The 22,387-nt window shown below is 42.3% G+C and overlaps 1 protein-coding gene across 1 annotated transcript; it reads right to left on the bottom strand.

The window, feature by feature from the left end:
• Positions 1-14,490: 14,490 nt before the first annotated feature.
• On the bottom strand, positions 14,491-18,782 carry LOC135526477 (keratin, type I cytoskeletal 47 kDa-like). Its single transcript, XM_064954879.1, has 9 exons — positions 18,474-18,782; positions 17,681-17,809; positions 17,205-17,287; positions 16,818-16,974; positions 16,316-16,477; positions 16,057-16,182; positions 15,535-15,755; positions 14,965-15,053; positions 14,491-14,852 (listed from the first exon to the last, which is right to left on the bottom strand). The coding sequence occupies exons 1-9, from the start codon at positions 18,780-18,782 to the stop codon at positions 14,725-14,727; spliced, it is 1,404 nt and encodes a 467-aa protein (XP_064810951.1). The 3' UTR covers positions 14,491-14,724.
• Positions 18,783-22,387: the final 3,605 nt, after the last annotated feature.

The following is a 22,387-nucleotide window of genomic DNA, read 5'->3' as shown; positions in this document are numbered from 1 at the left end:
AGGGATTCCAGCAGGGTGTGAGTTGAAGTAGTCAAATCTGGAGCTGACAAGGGCTGGAATGACATGTGATCATCTCGGATTATCTAACATCTGAGAATGGGCAGGCATTCTAATACTAATACTAAGTCTAATACTTCCTGTGGCACGCATCATAGGGCATGATAGGTCACCAAAATGATTCTGAAGTGTGCCAGGCCTTGTAGTCCCAAGATAGAAGCAGCAAGAAAATAGCCTTGCCGAAATCCAAGTTTCTCACTGTTGCCGCTTGCTATAGACCACCCTCTGCCCCCAGCTGTGCCCTGGACACCATATGTGAATTGATAGCCCCCCATCTATCTTCAGAGCTCGTGCTGCTTGGTGACCTAAACTGTGACATGCTTAACGCCCCGGCCATCCTACAATCTAAGCTTGATGCAGTCAATCTCACACACATTATCAATGAACCCACCAGGTAGAAACGCAACTCCGTAAACACGGTCACCCACATAGATATCCTTCTAACCAACTTACCCTCCAAATACACCTATGCTGTTTTCAACCAAGATCTCAGCGATCACTGTCTCATTGCCTGCATCTGTAATGGGTTTGCGGTCAAACAACCACCCCTCATCAGTGTCAAACGCTCCCTAAAACACTTAAGCGAGCAGGCCATTCTAACTGACCTGGTCCGGGTATCCTGGAAGGATATTGACCTCATCCCGGCAGTAGAGGATGCCTGGTTATTCTTTAAAAGTGCCTTCCTCACCATCTTAAAAAAGCATGCCCCACTCAAAAAAAAAATTAACTAGGAACAAATTATAGTCCTTGGTTCTCTCCAGACCTGACTGCCCTTGACCAGCACAAAAACATCCTGTGGCGTTTGCATTAGCATCGAACAGCCCCGTGATATGCAACTTTTCAGGGAAGTTAGGAACAAATATACACAGGCAGTTAGGAAAGCTAAGGCTAGCTTTTTCAAGCAGAAATTTGCATCCTGTAGTAAAAAAGTTATTGGACACTGTAAAGTCTATGGAGAATAAGAGCACCTCCTCCCAGCTGCCCACTGCACTGAGGCTAGGAAACACTGTTACCATCGATAAATCCACAATAATTGAGAATTTCAATAAGCATCTTTCTACGGCTGGCCATGCTTTCCACCTGGCTACCCCTACTCCAGTCAACAGCCCTGTGCACCCCACAGCAACTCGCCCAAACCTTCCCCACTTCTCCTTCACCAAAATCCAGATAGCTGATGTTCTGAAAGAGCTGCAAAATCTGGACCCCTATAAATCAGCCGGGCAAGACATTCTGGACCCTCTCATTCTAAAATGATCTGCTGAAATTGTTGCAACCCCTATTACTAGCCTGTTCAATCTCTCTTTGGTATCATCTGAGATTCCCATAGATTGGAAAGCTGCCGCGGTCATCTCTCTCTTCAAAGGGGGAGACTATCTTGACCCAAACTGTTACAGACCTATATCTATTCTACCCTGCCTTTCTAAGGTCTTTGAAAGCCAAGTTAACAGATTACCAACCATTTAGAATCCCACCGTACCTTCTCCGCTATGCAATCTGGTTTAAGAGCTGGTCATGGGTGCAGCTCAGCCACGCTCAAGGTCCTAAACGATATCATAACCGCCATCAATAAGAGACATTACTGTGCAGCCGTATTCATCGACCTGACCAAGGCTTTCGACTCTGTCAATCACAACATTCTTATTGGCAGACTCAACAGCCTTGGTTTCTCAAATGATTGCCTCGCCTGGTTCACCAACTACTTCCAACTAATAGAGATCAGTGTGTCAAATCGGAGGGCCTGGTGTCCGGGCCTCTGGCAGTCTCTATGGGGGTGCCACAGGGTTCAATTCTCGGGCCGACTCTCTTCTCTGTATACATCAATGATGTCGCTCTCATCTCTACGCAGACGACACCATTCTGTATACCTTTGGCCCTTTTTTGGACACTGTGTTAACTAACCTCCAGATGAGCGTCAATGCCATACAACTCTCCTTCCGTGGCTTCCAACTGCTCTTAAATGTAAGTAAAACTAAATGCATGCTCTTCAACTGATCGCTGCCGGCACCTGCCCGCCCGTCCAGCATCACTACTCTGGATGGTTCTGACTTAGAATATGTGGACAACTACAAATACCTAGGTGTCTGGTTAGACTGTAAACTCTTCTTCAAGACTCACATTAAACATGTCCAATCCAAAATAAAATCTAGAATCGGCTTCCTATTTCGCAACAAAGCATCATTCACTCATGCTGCCAAACATACCCTCCCTTGCACCCCGGTATCTCTGCTTGCATATTCATCTTCTGCACATCCTACCATTCCAATGTTTAATTGCTATATTGTAATTACTTTGCCACAATGGCCTATTTATTGCCTTACCTCTCTTATCCTACCTCATTTGCACATGCTGTATATAGATTTTTCTACTGTATTATTGATTGTATGTTTGTTTATTCCATGTGTAAATCTGTGATGTTGTATGTGTCAAATTGCTTTGCTTTATCTTGGCCAGGTCGCAGTTGCAAATGAGAACTTGTTCTCAACTAGCCAACCTGGTTAAATATATATATTTTTAAATATTTCATTCTTAATTTCCTTAATTTTGTGGCTAGAGTCAAATACTTTCTGTGGTACACACTACTGGTCAACATGAGATACCAAAATTATTCTAAAGTGTGCCAGGCCTTGCAGTCCCAAGATAGAAAGGGGGGCGGGAATTTCCTATATGGCTAGAGTCAAATACTTTCTGTGGCCCACATCAGAGTCAAATACTTTCTATAGAACAAACTTCACGTCAGGACAGGCAACCACAATTAATAAATGTGTGTTAAATTAAACAGAGGAGGGGGTAAAATGTAGGCAAGCAATAAACAGAACAACTACTAGTCAAATAAGACATGGGAGAGATGACAAAGTTTGACAAAGATTTTTATTTATAGACGAATACACTTGAAACAAATAGCCAAACCGAAAACTGCAGACATTGGTGTTTCGTCCGCATTCAAACTGACATAAAAAATAAAATGAAACGCAGCCTAACGCGATCAGAAATCTCAACTAGCAAGCAAGCAAGTCGCAGCAATGAAGAATTCAGTGCATGTGAATTCAAGTGTCATGACGTTGCCCTATTTGGGTACAGCATGTTGTATAAGATGAATGAGTGAGTATGATACTGTTTGTAAAATTGTGTAATATGATTTTGGATTGTTTAATGAAGGAAACTCCAATTCCCTTTTGAGTTGAACTAAATCAGAGGACCGCCCATGAGCCCAGTTAGGGTCAGGCATCCTGGGACAGCCCCTTTTCTGCAATTCTGAATAAAACCCCAAATCTTGAGAATTCCTCAAGTGGACCATGTTTCTCTCAATCACGGGAGGACAATGGTTGCAGACCATTGCTGAATCTTTTAACCATACCACGTGGTTAAACTCTTAGACTATCGATACCGACAGAATAAGAACAAGTCTTTGATATTAATTACTAGTCTGCAGCTAGGAATTCGGTATCATTGAATGCGAAGAACGACAACCGCCGAAACATCCATTCTACAACATGAATGAATGTCACTCTGAACTATCCACTATAACTACGACAGTGAGGGAGAGACGGACAATTCTACAAAAGAAGACCTTTTTCAGTCACTTTCTGTTGTCTTTGACATGCTTCTACACCTGCATTGCTTGCTGTTTGGGGTTTTAGGATGGGTTTCTGTACAGCACTTTGAGATATCAGCTGATGTACGAAGGGCTTTATAAATACATTTGATTTGATACAGCATGGTAGACTACCTGAATGCTTTTGGTGAGATTTGACTAAATGCACAAGTTGACAATGACTGACATAATTGACAGCATTTCGAAGTAAAGCATTATTTTACAATGACTTGCAGCAGGTGATGTTGTGTGATTCCAAGTAAACACACAGTACTACGAGTGCTAAATGAGGACTTTTGAGTAAAGAGCAGAGTAATATAACTCAGTGAATGTCAATAATGTCACAAACGTCCAGGAAGTAAAGTCAGTGTATCAATCTCTCTACCATTCTGTAATCAAATCAAATGTTATTTGTCACATGCACCGAATACAACAGGTGTAGACCTTACAGTGAAAAACTTACTTACAAGCCCTTAACGAACAATGCAGATATAAGAAAATACCCCCCAAAAAATAAGAATAAGAGATAAGAATAACAAATTATTAAAGAGCAGCAGAAAATAACAATAGCCGGGCTACGTACAGGGGGTACCGGTACAGAGTCAATGTGCGGGAGCACAGCAAAGCTGCTATTGTTTTGAGGCTTTTGTAGTCATTTTGTAAATACCTTTTCAAGTTATTACTAATATTGGGCTTTGGTTTAATTAATTAATTCAATGGACAATTAATGAAAAATAATGGATTTCACGTTATTTTACGGTTCACTACCTGGGGATAATAGGCAGAATCTACCGTACACACAAAACCGATTAGTGATAGTGCTGGAGGCAAAATGCAAAACTGGAGAAACAGGGAAAAGTCTGCAAATTTATTTTAATGGTAGCTGAGCTTTAGGTCAGTCGACCTTCAACAGTCCACTTCCTGGTAATTACTTATGTTCCTTTGAATTCATTTCGAACACCATTTAGTACCAGGTTACCTATTATTTTGACGTCTTTGATGAAACTTCCAGGAAGTATTCATTGTCACCATAAATACGCTCTTAGTAAATCGCAGACAAAAAAACATGTCACTTTATGCTCTTGACTGTATGCTGCTTTCTTGGCCAGGTCTCCCTCTAAAAAAATATCTTAACGGCCTTCCTGGTTAAATAAAACAAACATCAAATAAAATGTGAAACCGGACTGTAAAATAAAGTGCAACCAATGAATATGTGTGTGTGTGGGACTCGCAGATCTTACCTGGTGGATGTTAGGAAAATTATAATTAAATGACTGAACAAATCATTTTAAATGGACCTGTAACTAAGTAAACTTATACTCTTTTATTATATCTGACTAACAATATGAGTTCATAAGAAGGGATTGTGTGACACGGACAAGGAGTAATTAAAGTTAATGAACACCATTCCAACTAGGAAGAAAGAAATGGGTTGTGGATTAAGTAAACAGATAAGGTAGTTAACCTATGGTTGAACCGACGAAACTTAGCTCTGGGGTGTTTTAGATAAGACAGTGAGTGCATTCCTAGGTTCTGTTAATTAGAACTGTCAGCTAAGTGGTGATCGATAATGTTGAGGGGTCAAAAGTTAATTCAGTTGTGTTGTGTGTCAGAATGAACTTTTAAAGTTCCCTTTGTCCCAGTCGAGAGGAGGGGATTCTGTTAAGCAATGAAACGACGTCATGTTATTGTATATAAACTGTTGCTCGTGGTAACGTAGCAGTGCGCTCCGAGAATAAATTCTGTTACCAAGTATTGATAAGACTGGTCTCCGTCTATTTTATGCAAACAAGAATCTTACAAATTCTCATAAAATAGATGAAGGTAATTCAATTAATGAAAACACATTGGTATAATTAAATTACAGTAACAGTGGAGAAGGAGGGGAGGAAGAGGGATGGGTGGTGGCGCCGACGACAGGTGGTCGGCACACAATTTTCCCAGCATCGTCCGGGTTAGTGAAGGGTTTGGCCGGCAGGGATGTCCTTGTCCCATCGCGCACAAGCGACTCCTGTGGCGGACTGGGCACAGTGCACGCTGACACGGTCACCAGGTGTACCGTGTTTCCTCTGACACATTGGTGCGGCTGGCTTCCGGGTTAAGTGGGCATTGTGTCAAGAAGCAGTGTGGCTTGGTAGGGTTGTGTTTTGGAGGACATACGGCTCTCGACCTTTGCCTCTCCTGAGTCTGTACGGGAGTTGCAGAGATGAGACAAGACTGCAACTACCAATTGGATACCTTGAAATTGGGGGGGGGGGATATATACATATACTATGGAAAGGCATTCACTGTTAGTCTACGCCTGTTGTCTGCGAAGCATGAGACAAATACAATTTGATTTGAAAAGTAAATACTCTGTGTGTATTCTGTCCGTGTAGATCTCTATATGAGAGTTCATGTCATTCACACATACCCAGAAATACCCATGTATAGTGCATTCGGAGACCCCTTGACTTTTTCCACATTTTGTTACATTACAGCCTCATTCTAAAATACACTACTGGTCAAAAGTTTTATAACATCTACTCATTCAAGGGTTTTTCTTTATTTTTACGATTTTCTACATTGTAGAATAATGGTGAAGACATCAAAACCATGAAATAACACATATGGAATCATGTAGTAAGCAAAAAAGCGGTAAACAAATCAAAATATATTTAATTTTTGAGATTCTTTAAATAGCCACCCTTTGCCTTGATGACAGCTTTGCATTCCCTCGACCAGCTTCATGAGGTAGTCACCTGGAATACATTTCAATTAACAGGTGTGCCTTGTTAAAAGTTAATTTGTGGAAAGGCTTTCCTTCTTAATGCGTTTGAGCCAATCAGTTGTGTTGTGACAATGGAAGGGGGGTATACAGAAGATAGGCCTATTTAGTAAAATACCAAGTCCATACTATGATAAGAACAGCTCAAATAAGCAAAGAGAAACGACAGTCCATCATTACTTTAAGAAATGTCAATAAGGAAAAAATGTCAAGAACTTTGTAAGTTTCTTCAAGTGCAGTCGCAAAGACCATCAAGCGCTATGATGAAACTGGCTCTCATGAGGACCGCCAGAGGAATGGAAGACCCAGAGTTACCTCTGCTACAGAGGATAAGTTCATTAGAGTTACCAGCCTCAGAAAATGCATCCCAAATAAATGCTTCACAGAGTTCAAGTAACAGACGCATCTCTACATCAATTGTTCATAGGAGACTGATCGAATTGCTGCAAAGAAACCACTACTAAAGGACATCAATAAGAAGAAGAGACTTGCTTGGTCCAAGAAACACGAGCAATGGACATTAGATCGGTGAAAACTTGTCCTTTGGTCTGGAGTCCAAATTGGAGATTTTTGGTTCCAACTGCCGTGTCTTTGTGAGACGCGGTGTGGGTAAACCGATGATCTCCGCATGTGTATTTCCCATCTTAAAGCATAGAGGAGGAGGTATTATGGTGTGGTGGTGTTTTGTTGGTGACACTGTCTGTAATTTATTTAGAATTGAAGGCACACTTAACCAGCATGGCTACCACAGCATTCTGCAGTGATACGCTATCCCATCTGGGTTGGGCTTAGTGGGACTATCATTTGTTTTTCAACAGGACAACGACCTAACACACCTCCAGGCTGTGCAACGGCTATTTTACGAAGAAGACGAGTGATGGAGTGCTGCATCAGATGTCCTGGCCTCCACAGTCTCCCGACATCAACCAAATTGAGATGGTTTGGGATGAGTCGGACCGCAGAGTGAAGGAAAAGCAGCCAGCAAGTGCTCAGCATATGTGGGAACTCCTTCAAGACTGTTGGAAAAGCATTGCAGGTGGAGCTGGTTGAGAGAATGCCAAGAGTGTGCAAGGCTGTCAAGGTAAAGGGTGGTTATTTGAAGAATCTCAAAAATAAAATATATTTTGATTTCTTTAACACTTTTGTGCTTATTACTACATGATTCCATTTGTGTTATTTCATAGTTTTGACATCTTCACTATTATTCTACAATGTAGTAAAAAGTCAAAATAAAGAAAAGCCAATGAATGAGTAGGTGTTCCAGAACTTTTGACAGGTAAAGTAGATTAAATAGTATTTTCCCCTCAACAATCGACAGACAATAGACCATAATGACAAAGCAAAACCAGGTTTGTAGATATTTTGCAAATTTATAAAAAATAAAAAACTGAAATATTACATTTACATAAGTATTCAGACCCTTTACTCAGTAATTTGTTGAAGCACCTTTGGCAGTGATTACAGCCTCAAGTCTTCTTGGGTATGAAGCTACAAGCTTGGCACACCTGTATTTGGGGAGTTTCCCCAAGTCCTCTCAAGCTCTGTCAGGTTGGATGGGGAGCTGAACAGCTATTTTCAGGACTCTCCAGAGATGTTCGATCAGATTCAAGTCCGGGCTCTGGCTGGGTCACTCAAGGACATTCAGAGACTTGTCCCAAAGCCACTCCTGTGTTGTCTTGCTTGTGTTCTTAGGGTTGTTGAACCTTCACCCCAGTCTGAGGTGCTGAGCGCTCTGGAGCAGGTTTTCATCAAGGTTCTCTTTGTACTTTGCTCAGTTCATTTTTTTCACCTTTATTTAACCAGGTAGACCAGTTGAGAACAAGATCTCATTTACAACTGCGACCTGGTCAAGATAAAGCAAAGCAGTGCAATAAATAACAACAGCACAGAATTACACATGGAATAAACAAAAGTACAGTCAATAACAGAATAGAAGAATCTACATGCAGGGAACTGGAAGGAAAGGCGTTCAAAGTAGGTGTTGGCTTTGGGGATGCCCAGTGAGATATACCTGCTGGAGCGCGTGCTACAAGTGGTTGTTATGGTGACCAGTGAGCTGAGATAAGGCGGATCTTTACCTAGCAAAGACTTATAGATGACCTGGAGTAGCGAGGGCCAGTCGACGAGAGCATACAGGTCGCAGTGGTGGGTGGTATATGGGGCTTTGGTGACACAACGGATGGCAATGTGATAGACTGCATTCAGTTTTCTGAGTAGAGTGTTGGAGGCTATTTTGTAAATGACATCGCCGAAGTCGAGGATCGATAGGATAGACAGTTTTGCTCCGTTCTTTCCCTCCATGCTGACTACTCTCCCAGTCCCTGCTGCCGAAAAACATCCCCACAGCATGATGCAGCCACCACCATGCTTCACCGTAGGGATGGTGCCAGACGTGACGCTTGCCATTCAGGCTAAAGAGTTCAATCTTGGTTTCACCAGACCAGAGAATCTTGTTTCTCATGGTCTGAGAGTCTTTGGGTGCCTTTAGCCAAAATCTAAGCTGGCTTTCATGTGCCTTTAACTGAGGAGTGGCTTCTGTCTGGCCACTCTACCATAAAGGCCTGATTGGTGGAGTGTTGCAGAGTTGTTCTTCTGGTAGGTTCACCCATCGGGTTCTTGGTCACTTCTCTGACCAAGGCCCTTCTCCCCCGATTGCTCAGTTTGGCCAGGCGGCCAGCTCTAGGAAGTGTCTTGGTGGTTCCAAACTTCTTCTATTGAAGAATGATGGAGGGCACTGTATTCTTGGGAACCTTCAATGCTGCAGACATTTTTTGGTACCATTCCCCAGATCTGTGTCTCAACACAATCCTGTCTTGGAGCTCTACGGACAATTCATTTGACCCCATGGCTTGGGTTTTGCTCTGACATGCACTGTCAACTGTGGGACCTTATATGGACAGGTTTGTTCCTTTCCAAATCATGTCAAATCAATTGAATTTACCACAGGTGGACTCCAATCAAGTTGTAGAAACATCTCAAGGATGACCAATGGAAAAAGGATGCATCGGAGTTCAATTTCGAGTCTCATAGCAAAGCTTCTGAAGAGTTATATAAATAAGGTTCATGTGTTTTTTATCTTAAAACATTTGTAAACAATTCTAAAAACCTGTTTTCGCTTTGTCATTATGGGGTATGGTATGAAAATTGATGAGGACAAATAAATGTAATCCATTTTAGAATAAAGCTGAAACGTAACAAAATGTGGAACAAGTCAAGGGATCTGAATACTTTCCGAATGCACTGTATGTTGTTGCTCTTTTGGGTTTTGAGCTGGTTTCAGAGGTGACTGATGAGGAGCTCATGGGAGCCTCAGGCCCTGTCCCTGACCTCCCAGAGGATATCACCGTGGCCTACTCCATCCCTGAGAAGGTCAGTACCAAATACACCTTTTAAGAATACTGTAGTATCTGTACGGTGAGCACAGAAAAGCTAAGTCCCCATGTATCAGTGGAGGCTGGTGAGGGGAGGACAGCTCATGGTAATGGCTGGAATGAAATGGATTGAACGAAAGTGTATCAAACATATGGAAACCATGTGCTTGATACCTTTCCATTCAATCTGTTTCAGCCATTACATTGAGCCGTCCTCAGATTTACAGTGTGACTCACCACTCTCGACTCCATGAGTCGGGGAAATTAATTGGCAGATCTTTAAGTAGTTTCAAGTAACAATGGCCTTGTCCGAAATCTGGCTTTTCTACTACTTAGTTAAACTGCATACCATTTAGAATGTGCTGCTTAGTATAAACTAATGCAATACGCAACTAATATTAACATACTATGCTCATCCATGTTGCGAAGGTGTCATCCAATGATCAATTGTGTTGATCCCGCCATTCTGATTATCAGCTGTTGTCAAAAACATTGTAGGTCGCAAAATACATTTACTTTCTTCAATAAAATGCAGCAAATTCTACTAGATAAAAAACACTGAATGAGTATGACATCCTGGTATTTAAAAGCTTACTACAATTCTGAAATTCCACATACTGTATAACGTTCTATTTTCGTATACTCAAAATGCCTACTATTTAGAATGCTAGAATGGGTATTCGGACATGGCCCATGAAACATTTTTCCTGTTAGGGGAGAAGGAACAGAGTCTAGATGAGCTGATGGCTCAGATGAGGAAGATATAGCTAGGACCAGAAGACACCAAACTTCATTGGCACAAATGAAACCCTATTCAATATAGTATGCTACTTTTGACCAGGGCCCATTCTGTTAAATTAGCTTAAGCTTGAAGTAATGGACCAGGTACATACAGACGTTAGCTGTATAATGATTTGTGCTAATGTATCACCTGCTGACCGAGAGGAAAGATTGTTGTAACACGCAGAATTGAATAAGTAATCAATCATTGCAGTTATGGATGAAGTCTCTAATCATTTACTACTACTATATAGAACTTGTAAAATGTTTTGAATGATGGTGAATGAGGCCCAACATTTCTCTGCATGACAAACATGCCTTCACTGTATCTGCTCCATGTTTAGCTCTGGTCCAGAGCCTTACCTGCGGTGGGAGCCTTGATGGCTCAAGCTGCACGTAACGTTCTGGACCAGAGCTACTCTATGTCATACTCTTAGCTGTTTAAACTGATATATAGATGTAACTGAAACTTTCTCTGGTGAAACTCTACCGACTGATTCTCGGTACACACTTTGTTTCAATCAACGGAGGAAGGGAAAACCATCCTCCTCAGTGAATTTCAGAAAAATATAATGTAGTCAATTTAATATAAAACTATACTAAATATATTCACGTCACCAAATAATTAATTTAAAGCACAGTATCCTCAACTATGTCTACAGTAGCCTCAACAGCACCATGGTGTATCCAGAGGACAGCTAGTTTCCATCCTTCTCTGGGTACATTGACTTCAATACAGAACCTAGGAGTCTCGTGGTTCTCACTCCCTTCCATAGATTTACACAGTTATTATGACAACTTCCAGAGGACTTCCTCCAACCTATCAGATATCTTGCAGCATGAACTGAAATGTTGTCCACCCAATCAAAGGATCAGAGAATTAATCTAGTACTGAAAGCATAAGCTACAGCTACAGTTGAAGTCGGGAAAATATACATACACCTTAGCCAAATACATTTAAACTCAGTTTTTCACAATTCCTGACATTTAATCCAAGTAAATATTTTCAGTCTTAGATTAGTTAGGATCACCACTTTATTTTAAGAATGTGAAATGTCAGAATAATTAGAGAATGATTTATTTCAGCTTTTATTTCTTTCATCACATTCCCAGTGGGTCAGAAGTTGACACACTCAATTAGTATTTGGTAGCATTGCCTTTAAATTGTTTAACTTGGGTCAAACGTTTCAGGTAGCCTTCCACAAGCTTCCCACAATAAGTTGGGTGAATTTTGGGCCATTCCTCCTGACAGAGCTTGTGTAACTGAGTCAGGTTTGTGGGCCTCCTTGCTTGCACAAGGTTTTAAGTTCTTTGTGTTCTTTTTAAGGCTTTGTGATGCCCACTCCAATACCTTGAATTTGTTGTCCTTAAGCCATTTGTCACAACTTTGGAAGTATGCCTGGGGTCAGTGTCCATTTGGAAGACTCATTTGCAACCAAGCCTTAACTTCCTGTCATGTCTTGAGATGTTGCTTCAATATATCCACATAATTTTCCTCCCTCTCAATTCCATCTATTTTGGGAAGTGCACCAGTCCCTCCTGCAGCAAAGCACCCCCACAACATGATGCTGCCACCCCCGTGCTTCACGGTTGGGATGGTGTTCTTCAGCTTGCAAGCCTCTCTGTTTATCTCCAAACATAACAATATTCATTATATCCAAACAAATCTATTTTTGTTCAGACCAGAGGACAGACAAGAAGACCAGAGGACATTTCTTGAAAATGTACGATCTTTGTCCCCATGTGCAGTTGCAAACCGTAGTCTGGATTTTTTAATGGCGGTTTTGGAGCAGTGGCATTTTCCTTGCTGAGCAGCCTTTCAGGTTGTGTCGATCTAGGACTCGTTTTACTGTGGATATAGATACTTTTGTACCTATTTCCTCCAGGATCTCCACAAGGTCCTTTGCTGTTGTTCTGGGATTGATTTGCACTTTTCGCACCAAAGTACATTCATCTCTAGGAGACAGAACGCGTCTCCTTCCTGAGTGGTTTGATGGCTGCGTGGTCCCATGGTGTTTATACTTGCATGCTATTGTTTGTACAGATGAAAGTGGTACCTTCAGGCATTTGGAAATTGCTCCCAAGGATGAACCAGACTTGTGGAGGGTTACAATGTTTTTTCTGAGGTCTTGGCTGATTTCTTTTGATTTTCCCATGATGTCAAGCAAAAGAGGCACTGAGTTTGAAGGTAGGCCTTGAAATACATCCACAGGTCCACCTCCAATTGACTCAAATTATGTCAATTAACCTGTCAGAAGCTTCTAAAGCCATGACATAATTTTCTGGAATTTTCCAAGCTGTTTAAAGGCACAGTCAATTTAGTGTATGTAATCTTCTGACCCACTGGAATTGTGATACAGTGAATTATAAGTGAAATAATCTGTCTGTAAACAATTGTTGAAAAAATTACTTGTGTCATACACAAAGTAGAGGTCCTAACCGACTTACCAAAACTATAGTTTGTTAACAAGAAATTTGTTGAGTGGTTGTAAAAGGAGTTTTAATGACTTCAACCTAAGTGTATGTAAACTTCCGACTTCAAACGTATCTAGCACTGCAGTGCATAACATGTGGTGAGTAGTTGACTCAAAGAGAGAGAAAGACCATAGTTAAACTGTTTTTAACTGAGAGAGCTAAAAATTTATTTAAAAAATTCACTTGCATGTACTTAGCTAGAAAATGCAGCTAGCTAGTTTAGCCTACTAGAAAACCTCGCTCAAACAAACAGGGATGCTATGTTAGAAAGCTGGCTATGGCTATCCAACACTGGAACTCTTCCAAATTAAGGTAAGCTTCTGGTTTTATTAATTTATTGCCACTGGGGCCCGCTGGTGTAACTGCTAAACTGCTTACTGCCTGTAGTCTGTACTGCATAATTGTTGCTTGATTACTAACGCATTAGTTATATTAGCTATGATGTTACTTTAACTAATATGGTGACAACGATGTAGGCTATGTGTAGTGTTCCGCGGTTATGATATGGTTTGGAATGTTGTTGTTTTTGCCTGGTTACAGACAGCTGATGTGTTGTGCATTTTAAGTCAACAAACAAGGTTGAAAGGAGGAAAGCTCGTAGATGCGAAAAGGAATGTAATGTGGCTATGAAAGTGAACTGTACGTGTGATCAGCGGTGTATTCATTCTGTCGATTCTGTTGAAAAACCTTTCTTAAGTGGAACGAAACGGGGATAAACATACCCGAATTTGGCCAATAGAAACTGTCGTTTGCAACTTTTGGACTAATGATTACACTCTAGATCAGCTAGATGCAAGAGTGTGCAAGGTGGTATTGAATGTGTCACTGTCTGTCACCTCAAAAGTTTTCACTCGACCTGTTTGCACCTATGTTGTAAACATTAATTCATAGACTATCTTGTAGCTACCTCATGATGGGTATAAGGAAAATGTGAGCATCATGTAGAAGCCTAAACCAGTCATTGTAACACTGAACTGGGGGAATGGAATATGAAAGACAGTCATCCAATATGCTATAATAGAAATAAGGCCATGCTTGTCAAAAAAATGGTCTTCCTCCCTCATCTTAAACAGCACCGACTGACACTGCTGTAAAGTTGATTCTTTTCAGATTTTTAGAGGACAACAACGCACCCTCAATAATGATATCAGTGTCCTGAAATGCGTTGACATCTAGCTTTAATCCACAGCCAAATGTATCATGTAGCGTCAGTGTCGTAGGCCTATAGAACATGAACTTTAAACCTGTCTTAGAGAACAGAGAACATTCATGGCTTGTGGTCCTGGGTGTATACAATGGAGCTAAAATACCTTTATAATAGCTGATGAAGCAAATTGTATTTTCCATGATGTCACTTATGTAACTGTATCAATCTGTTTCCAATTTACTCAAATCATTTTCACTTTTAATGGGGTTACCCAAAGATATTTAAATGAGATAATGTCACCTGGTGGCAATGAATGGAACAATGAGAAAAACACATTCGAGAAATAATATTCAATTGTCCACATGAGAGTTATAAGGTAACATGAGTAAATTACATCAGTTATCATTCAGCTGATGCAATCCTGTCAAAAGGGTATTATTACAGTATGAGACCATGACATACATATACATATATATATGGTTTGAACCCCCATCATCAGGGGTATTTGTGGTCCAGAGGCAAGAGTGTTACCTCTTCACCAGATTCTGGAACTATCTCGACCTCTCAGTTCGTTCATTTCCTGGACCTTCTCATCAACTACAGTGGACACCACCTCCTCCACCACAATCACCCTCACACACTTCTTTATGTGGGGGTAATACGCTGTGGCAAAACCGAAAAATAATGAATGAATGAATTGTGTGTATTATGGGTAACAACACTTGAAACTTTCATTGATTCATTTGTTTTGTTAATTATTCTCCTGCTTGCTCACCTTCCACCACTTCCTGGACTTGTTGTACTTCCTGGACCTTCTCGACCACGATCACTTTCCTGACCTCCTGTCTGGTCTCCACATGTCTACTGGTAGACACAGGCGAAGAACACTTACGGTCAGCTAAACTCACCAACACACATCTTGATCTACTAGTTTGCAATGAGGTGCTAATAAACAGCTGTCATTCACTGAACCCACTGTAGTGTACCAGCATTGATAAGGAGATGGGACAGCTTACAAAAAGCCTTGTGGGTACTGGAGTACACCATACCAAACAACTGTGTATTTACCTAACACCAGTATAAATTACCTTAGATACTGTGGTACCACATATTTATGGTCCACACTCTCTCTTCCACTAACCTCTCCCTCTCTCTACTTCTGTCTTTCCTTTCTCCCTTAATCTTCCCTCCCTCCACTCTCATCCCACATCCCCTCCTCCCCTCTTCTCCAACCCCCAATTACTCCAACTTGCTCAATCTCCATCCTCCCTCTACTCTCCGCTCTTTCCATTCCCCATCTCGCTATCCCTCTCTCTTTCCTGCCCCTAAAATCATCTCCTCTCACCTGAGTCCCTCTCCATCCAGCAGCCTCCTGTACTCAGCGATCTCCATCTCCAGCCTCATCTTGATGTCCAGGAGGATCTGGTACTCAGAGGCCTGCTGCTGGATGCTGACGTTGAGCTGCTGCAGCTCCTCCTCCATTCTGTTGATACAAACCTGCAGCTGGCTCAGCTGGGAGCCGTGGCGGCCGTTTATATCAACGACGCTCTGCTCCAGGTACCCCTTCTAGGAATGTGTTTATGTTTGTAAGGGATGAAGATGAAGGAAAGAAGGAGAGGGTAGTAGAAATGTATAAAGAGGGAGATGAAGAAGGGTAGAGATAGTTAGATTGGTGTGCATAAAGGTGTTAGAACACCTTGACATTAGACCACTGTGGAGGTCTGAAAACATCTAACAAACTTTGATTTTGGAGTGTACTGTTCTTTTAAGACCTAAAGGAATTGCATATTTTAGGAACAGAGGTAGGGTAAAGAGAAGTGCTATATGTTTAGCGATGCTGATTCACTAAGATGGTTTGACATCATACCTGAGTGAGCAGGCCATGCAGTTCAATCTCCAGGCTCTGGAAGGTCCTCTTCAGGTCGGTCACCTGAGACTGAGAGGTCTTCACTTCTGTGGTGCTGGTGGTGATCTGGTTCTGAAGCACCTCCACCTGACACACACACCGTTTTAGTCAAAAGTATAGTACCACCATATATGTCAATTGTGCCTCTCACAAAACACATTCAGGGACCCAGGCCCACATCTTTCGAGTCCCCCTGTCCTATTTTCAGAGGTTGTCTCACCTTGCTCTCAAACCACTTGGCAGCATCTCTCTGGTTCTTCATTATCATGCCCTCATACTGGGTCCTCATCTCCTCCAGCACCTTGCTCATGTCCACTGAGGAAGCACAGTCCATCTCCACATTCACAGCACCACAATGCAGCGTCCGCATCAAATGCATCTCCTAACAACAGGAAAAGGGGAACAAATTGTGCTATAATACCTGGGATTTGTAGTTTACTTATACAGATGGAAGGCTAAAAGCACCTGAAAACAATCTGTATATTTGAGTACTAATAACAGTGAAGTTGCCCTAGATTTGTTGTGTGTGAGTTTTGCCCCCTTGTGGCCAAACATGGAAAGATCTCAAACCCACTGAGAATTGATAAATACATTCAATGCAAAAACATTGCAAACACTACAGGCGAAGCCATTGTGTCCAAATGAAAAACCACATGTGGCTGTCCTGGCATATTGAGCCAACTGCACAAGTGTTACGATTTGAGTGTGTGAGGAGAAATTACCTCCTCGTGGTTCTTCCTGAGGTAGACCAGCTCCTCCGTCAGCCCCTCAATCTGTATCTCCAGTTCTGCTCTGGTGAGTGTAAAGCTGTCTAGGACTCCTCTCTGACGAGCCACATCCCCTTCCATCTTCATACGTATGTTAGCCTCCGTCTCTAACCTACAGGGGTTGAGGAAAGAAGAGGGCTTGACTAGTTCCTCCTCACAACAAACCAAGATACAACTTGCCCAACCATAAACTGATCCATAGCCCCTGCCTACCCCCATAAGCATTTCTGTAGATCTGGGAGGATTGCATCTACTCAATCTCAAACCTATAGGCCAAGAGTTACAAACAGAATCAGTACACTCACAGAGGCCGTGTACAGTACAGAGAGGAAGTGCACCTACTTCATCTTGAAGACATCAGCTGCATGTCTGGCATTATCCACCTGCAGGATCATCTGAGAGTTCTCTACAGACCTGGCTTGGATCTAGGAACAGGAGGACAGTCACAGTCAATGGGATGTAATAACAGAGTCAACTATGTATAGGATATCATGTGTTTAGATCAACAGATCTGGTTCATGTCTACAGTTCATTCATAAACAACAGGACACAATTTTTCGTTGGTCAACAAGATAGACAATAGGAATTATACCTAAAGTCTATCACTTATCTAATTCATTCTAGTGACTCTCATCTTTCACAAACCTGTTGGCGCCTTCTCAATCCAATCCCCACCTCCCTTCCCAATGGGCACAGACATCAAATCAACGTCTATTCCACGTTGGTTCAACATATTTAAATTGAAATGACATGGAAAAAATGTTGATTCAACCAGTGTGTGGCCACTAGGTTGCTTCATTATGACTACCCAGAAGTACCTTGTTGCTGATGTCTGAGATGGTGGTATGGAACCCACTGAGGTCCTTCTTGTGAGTTGGTGATCTCATCTCGTAGAACTCTTTGATCTGCAGCTCCAACTTGCTATTGGCTGTCTCTAGAGAGCGCACCTGTGTACACAGGGAGTGGAGGGAATCAGTTCAGTTCATGTGTATCCGAAATAGCACCTATGGGTTCCATTTGGGGCGCATCCCATCACGTTATGTGAATCAGCGCACTCCCATAAAATAATCCCCAACATAATGGAATTGAAAAGAAATAATAAAATCCTGCTTTGTCATTGTCCTCATTATGTAGGAACGTGTGTTTACAATAGTAATACAGGTGTGTCTAATAATAATAAGATTTCCACTTTGAGCTTTACAGGAAAACGATAGGTTACTGTTTCTTCTCAACAGCAATTTTACAATTAGAAAAGTTAATGGTGGAATACATCGTTTTAAAAAAGTTTAAAGTTAAGTAAAAGTTGTTTTAAATATATGTGTATTGGGTCCATTCGCTGTAGCCTACTGTGTTATCACATTTAATTGAACATTGTGGATAGTATTGGTGAAATGGGTTATAACACTTTTAAAAAGCTTTATAACAAATATTAAAGATCACTTTCTCATAGCAGTTTTCTATACCATCGAATACGTTGTGTTTTGAAAAGATTGAACACCCTGCCTTGTCGTTCGTGCCTTGACCTTCGTTCTCCAAGCACATAATCTGGGCTGTGCGTAATATCGCGGAGCGCACCTAATCTCCAGACACATCTCCATCACTCTGCTTTACCTTTTCCAGGTAGGTGGCCAAACAATCATTCAGATTCTGCATGGTTTGCTTTTCGTTGGCGCCAAAAGTAATCCGGACTGACCTGTCCATAGAGAAAGAAGACTGAGAAATACGGGTGCAGTATTTCCCGGCACCTCTGTTTACACACGGCGCGCGACTGCTCCCAACAGAGGACACGCTCATACTGGATCTACCGCCCCCCAAACCGCTGGAAAACTGCATCCCATCGGACGAACGGAGGCCACTCGAACCGACATCACTACGCGAGCTGTGGCTACGACTACTTCTGCGACTGGCTACAATGGACATGGCGAGAGACTGTCTGGCGATGCGTCCTGTGAGGTTAAAGTGCGTTCTTCCGAGTTGGAGGCGACAAGTAAAATCTTATACAGGGTCTCTTAATTAACTCTTATACAGTTCGATTAAGAATGATTGACAAGGTCACCACTTTTCCTTGGAATGAAGGTCGACCCAATTGTTTGGTTCAGTGGGCGGGTACAGGGCTTGCAACAACTATGTAACAGGATACGTCAAGTCACGAAGGACATCTAGGGAATTAAATGTTCAGAAAGGGTTGTGGTTTATGAAGGGTATTGTGTTTGACAGGTATAGACAAATGAGAGTTTGAGATCCTCTGGAAATTCACTGGATGTGTTTGTTTACTGACATTTTTGATGTATGTGAATATATACTTGTCAAGGATTTGTAGGCTAAATGTTGTATTTGTTGTTGTTTTACCAAACAAAAATGTTGCACGAAGCCACTCCTTCACTTACATTTGATGATTTGTCATTCTATCCACTTGAAAAGATGGTCAGTAACAGTCATCTTTTTGAAATGTAGATAACCATTATGAACTGTTCATAAATGCAACACATTCAATGTTACTTTGTCTACTCAGTTTATTTGCTCTCAGATTAGTTGGTTTGGATAGTATGTTTAAGCATTGTCAAAGATGTAGTAGCTATTGCTATTTTTTCCCCAAAATAGAACATTGTCCCAAGTCACTTTGATTTTCTCATTCAAAGATGTACAGTAATTTATTTGAAATATGAATAAACCTCAATTCTCACATTCCATTTTGCCTACTCTGTACTTGCTCTCAGATGTTGGTTTGTATAGTGTGTTTTATTCAAGGTAAAAGTGAATGCAAAACAGTCACAAAACTGTCTGAGTAAATTGAACAGTTTCATTCCAAAACGCTCTATATCCATTTTTAGAAATGTTGGTCAATTATCTTTTGTTGTTTAAAGACATTATGAAAGAGATTGGTGTGTGTTTTGTTCAATGACACATGTATTTGTTACTGTAATGTAGATGCTGGGAGTCGAGAAGCAGGTGGTAAGAACATGGAACGATACAACATAGGAGTAGCATCTTGACATGAAACAACACTTGCTTGGGGAAAGAACCTACGGAAGTGCCAGATAAAGGGGAGGTAATGAGTGAGGTAATTGAGTCCAGGTATGCCTCATGATGAAGCACAGGTGCACATAATGATGGTTGCCAGGACTGGTGGTTAGTAAACCAGCCACGTTGAACGCCGGAGGGTGACTCACGGCTCCAGGATGACGCAGGTCAGAGGGATGGCCCTGAGGATGAGGAGCGGGCCGGTCCAGGCAGCGGAGATGGAAATCACGGATGATGTTGGGATCCAACACCGCTCCTCTTGGCCGTACCTCTCCCAGTCCACCAGGTACTGGAGCCAACCCCCACAATGTCAGGAGTCCAGAAGGGATCTGACGGCATAGGTGTGGGACCTCCCTCAACGTCCAGGGTGGGAGAAGGGGTGTCGCGGGGGGGGGACAGCATCAGCCAGGGTACCAGAAAACACCGGCCTGAGAATGGAGACAGGGAAGGAAGGTGAGATACGGTAGTCACTGGGAAGCTGTAACCTATACTTCATCTCGTTGACCCTCCGGAGAACCTTGAACGGCCCCACAAACTGGGGGCTCAGCTTCTTGCAGGGCAGGCGGAGTGGGTGGTTCCTGGTAGAGAGCTAGACACGATCCCCAGAATGGAACACAGGAGTCTCACTGTGGTGGAGGTCTGCCTGCTCCTTCTGACGGTGGATGTCGCTCTGGAGTCTTACATGAGCCTCACTCCACACTTCTTCTGTGTGCCTTAACCACTTATCCACCGCAGGTGCTTCAGTCTGGCCCTGGGTCGACAGAGCCAGGGTCGGCTGAAAACCCAGAACACTCCCAGTGGTGGAGTGACATATAAATTCTGGGCATATACTGCCCATGGAAGGAAACGTGCCCACTCTCCCTGCTGGTCCTGGCAGTGACTCCTCAGGAACCTCCCCAGCCCCATCCTCTCCACCTGTCTGTTAGACTGAGGCCTATATCCAGAAGTGCGGCTGACCATGACCCCAAGCTTCTCCATTAAGGCTCTCCATACCCGTGATGTGACTTGGGGACCATGGTCGGAGACAATATCCTCCGGAAGGCCATAATGCCAGAAGATCTGCTGGAATACTGCCTCAGTGACCTGGAGAGCAGTAGGGAGACCAGAGGGATGAAATGACCGGATTTGGAAAATATATCCACAACCACCAAAATGGTGGTGAAACCATCAGAGGGAAGATCATTGATAGAGTCAATGGATATGAGACCAGAGGCACGGTAAGGGGAAGGAGTTCCCCTGCTGGAGCATGCCGGGGGGATTTGGTTTGAGCACATACAGAACAAGATTTGACGTAGTGAAAAACGTCCTGCGCCAAGGTAGGCCACCAATACTTCTAGAAGATCCATTATCCCCGGGGAAACGTAAATGCGCTCAGGAGGACAGGTAGTGGGTGTTGGCTCCCTCTCCAGAGCCTGGCGAATGTCCACATCTACATCCCAGACCACAGGAGATATGACTCGAGAGGAAGGGATTACGGGTGAATTTTGGACAGGACCCTCTCCAGAATCGTAGAGACGGTATCGGAGATGTTCTGATTTCCTGCTGCTTCCATTTTGTGAGGCAGTAAAAATTATATTTTTCAAATACTTGTAAATTATGCCAGCTAGCGTGCAAAGTTCTGAGAACCATATATTTCTTAGAACTTGGTCAAAACGTGGTTGGGCTATGGTTATTTTACATACAACCTGCCCATAACGCAGGGGTTCCCAACCTTTTTTGACCTGCGACTTCATTTTGATATAAAAAAATGGTTGCAACCCCAGCAAATTAAATAAAGTGATGTAATCAACGGTCAATGTTGTCGTGGTGTTGACAAAATAGGTATTTCTCTATATCAATTTCTCTATATCAATTTGGTGAAGCTTTGGTTGGTTGTTTTGATTAAAAGCGACTGGAAGATAGCATGGGAGCATCTGAAATAAATAGTTCAATCTAGGGAGGATGTTCGTACGGATAACATTGATTCTTCCGACTAAGCTAATTGGGAGGGAGGTCCAGGTTCAGAGATCATTCTTAATTCAATCCAGGAGTGGGAGATTATTTTCATTGAAAAGGCAGTTCAGATCTGGTGTTACAAAGATTCCAAGGTATTGTCTGTCATTGGAACAGGCAGAGTGTCTTCATAGAGCTGCTGAGTGGAAGATTGAGAGGGCAAACAATGGATTTGTTCAAATGTGTTTATATCCTGAAAATGTACCTAGCATTATGTCTAAAATGGGAGGGTTGGATATGTAGAGCAAGACATCATCCGCATAGAGTGAACTCTTGTGCTGAAGGCCGCCTGCAGAAACCCCCATGATACTTGGATGGATTGCTCCTTAGCAACTCTGCCAAAGGCTCCGCCCCCAACAAGTAGAGCTGGTGGGACAGCAAGAATGCTTGTATTGTGCCACGTCCCAAAGGGAATCTGTCAGAGTTCAGACCGTTAGTAGACACCATGGCATTTGGATGAGAATATAGTCACTTAATCCATTTAATAAAGTGTGGGCCCATATTGAACTTTT

Source organism: Oncorhynchus masou, chromosome 5, assembly GCF_036934945.1.
Source record: "Oncorhynchus masou masou isolate Uvic2021 chromosome 5, UVic_Omas_1.1, whole genome shotgun sequence".
Lineage (NCBI taxonomy): Eukaryota > Metazoa > Chordata > Actinopteri > Salmoniformes > Salmonidae > Oncorhynchus > Oncorhynchus masou.
This window is presented reverse-complemented; position numbering and strand designations above follow the sequence as displayed.

What these genes read in the sequence shown, in the direction of transcription:
- LOC135526477 (XM_064954879.1), bottom strand. Translation starts at nt 18,782, where the DNA reads ATGTCCATTGTAGCCAGTCGCAGAAGTAGTCGTAGCCACAGCTCGCGT. An exon ending in CCAAGTGGTTTGAGAGCAAG is followed by an intron (nt 16,183 to 16,315) that starts GTGAGACAACCT and finishes TGTGTGTGTCAG; the next exon opens with GTGGAGGTGCTTCAGAACCA. An exon ending in CTGGATGGAGAGGGACTCAG is followed by an intron (nt 15,054 to 15,534) that starts GTGAGAGGAGAT and finishes TGTGTCTACCAG; the next exon opens with TAGACATGTGGAGACCAGAC.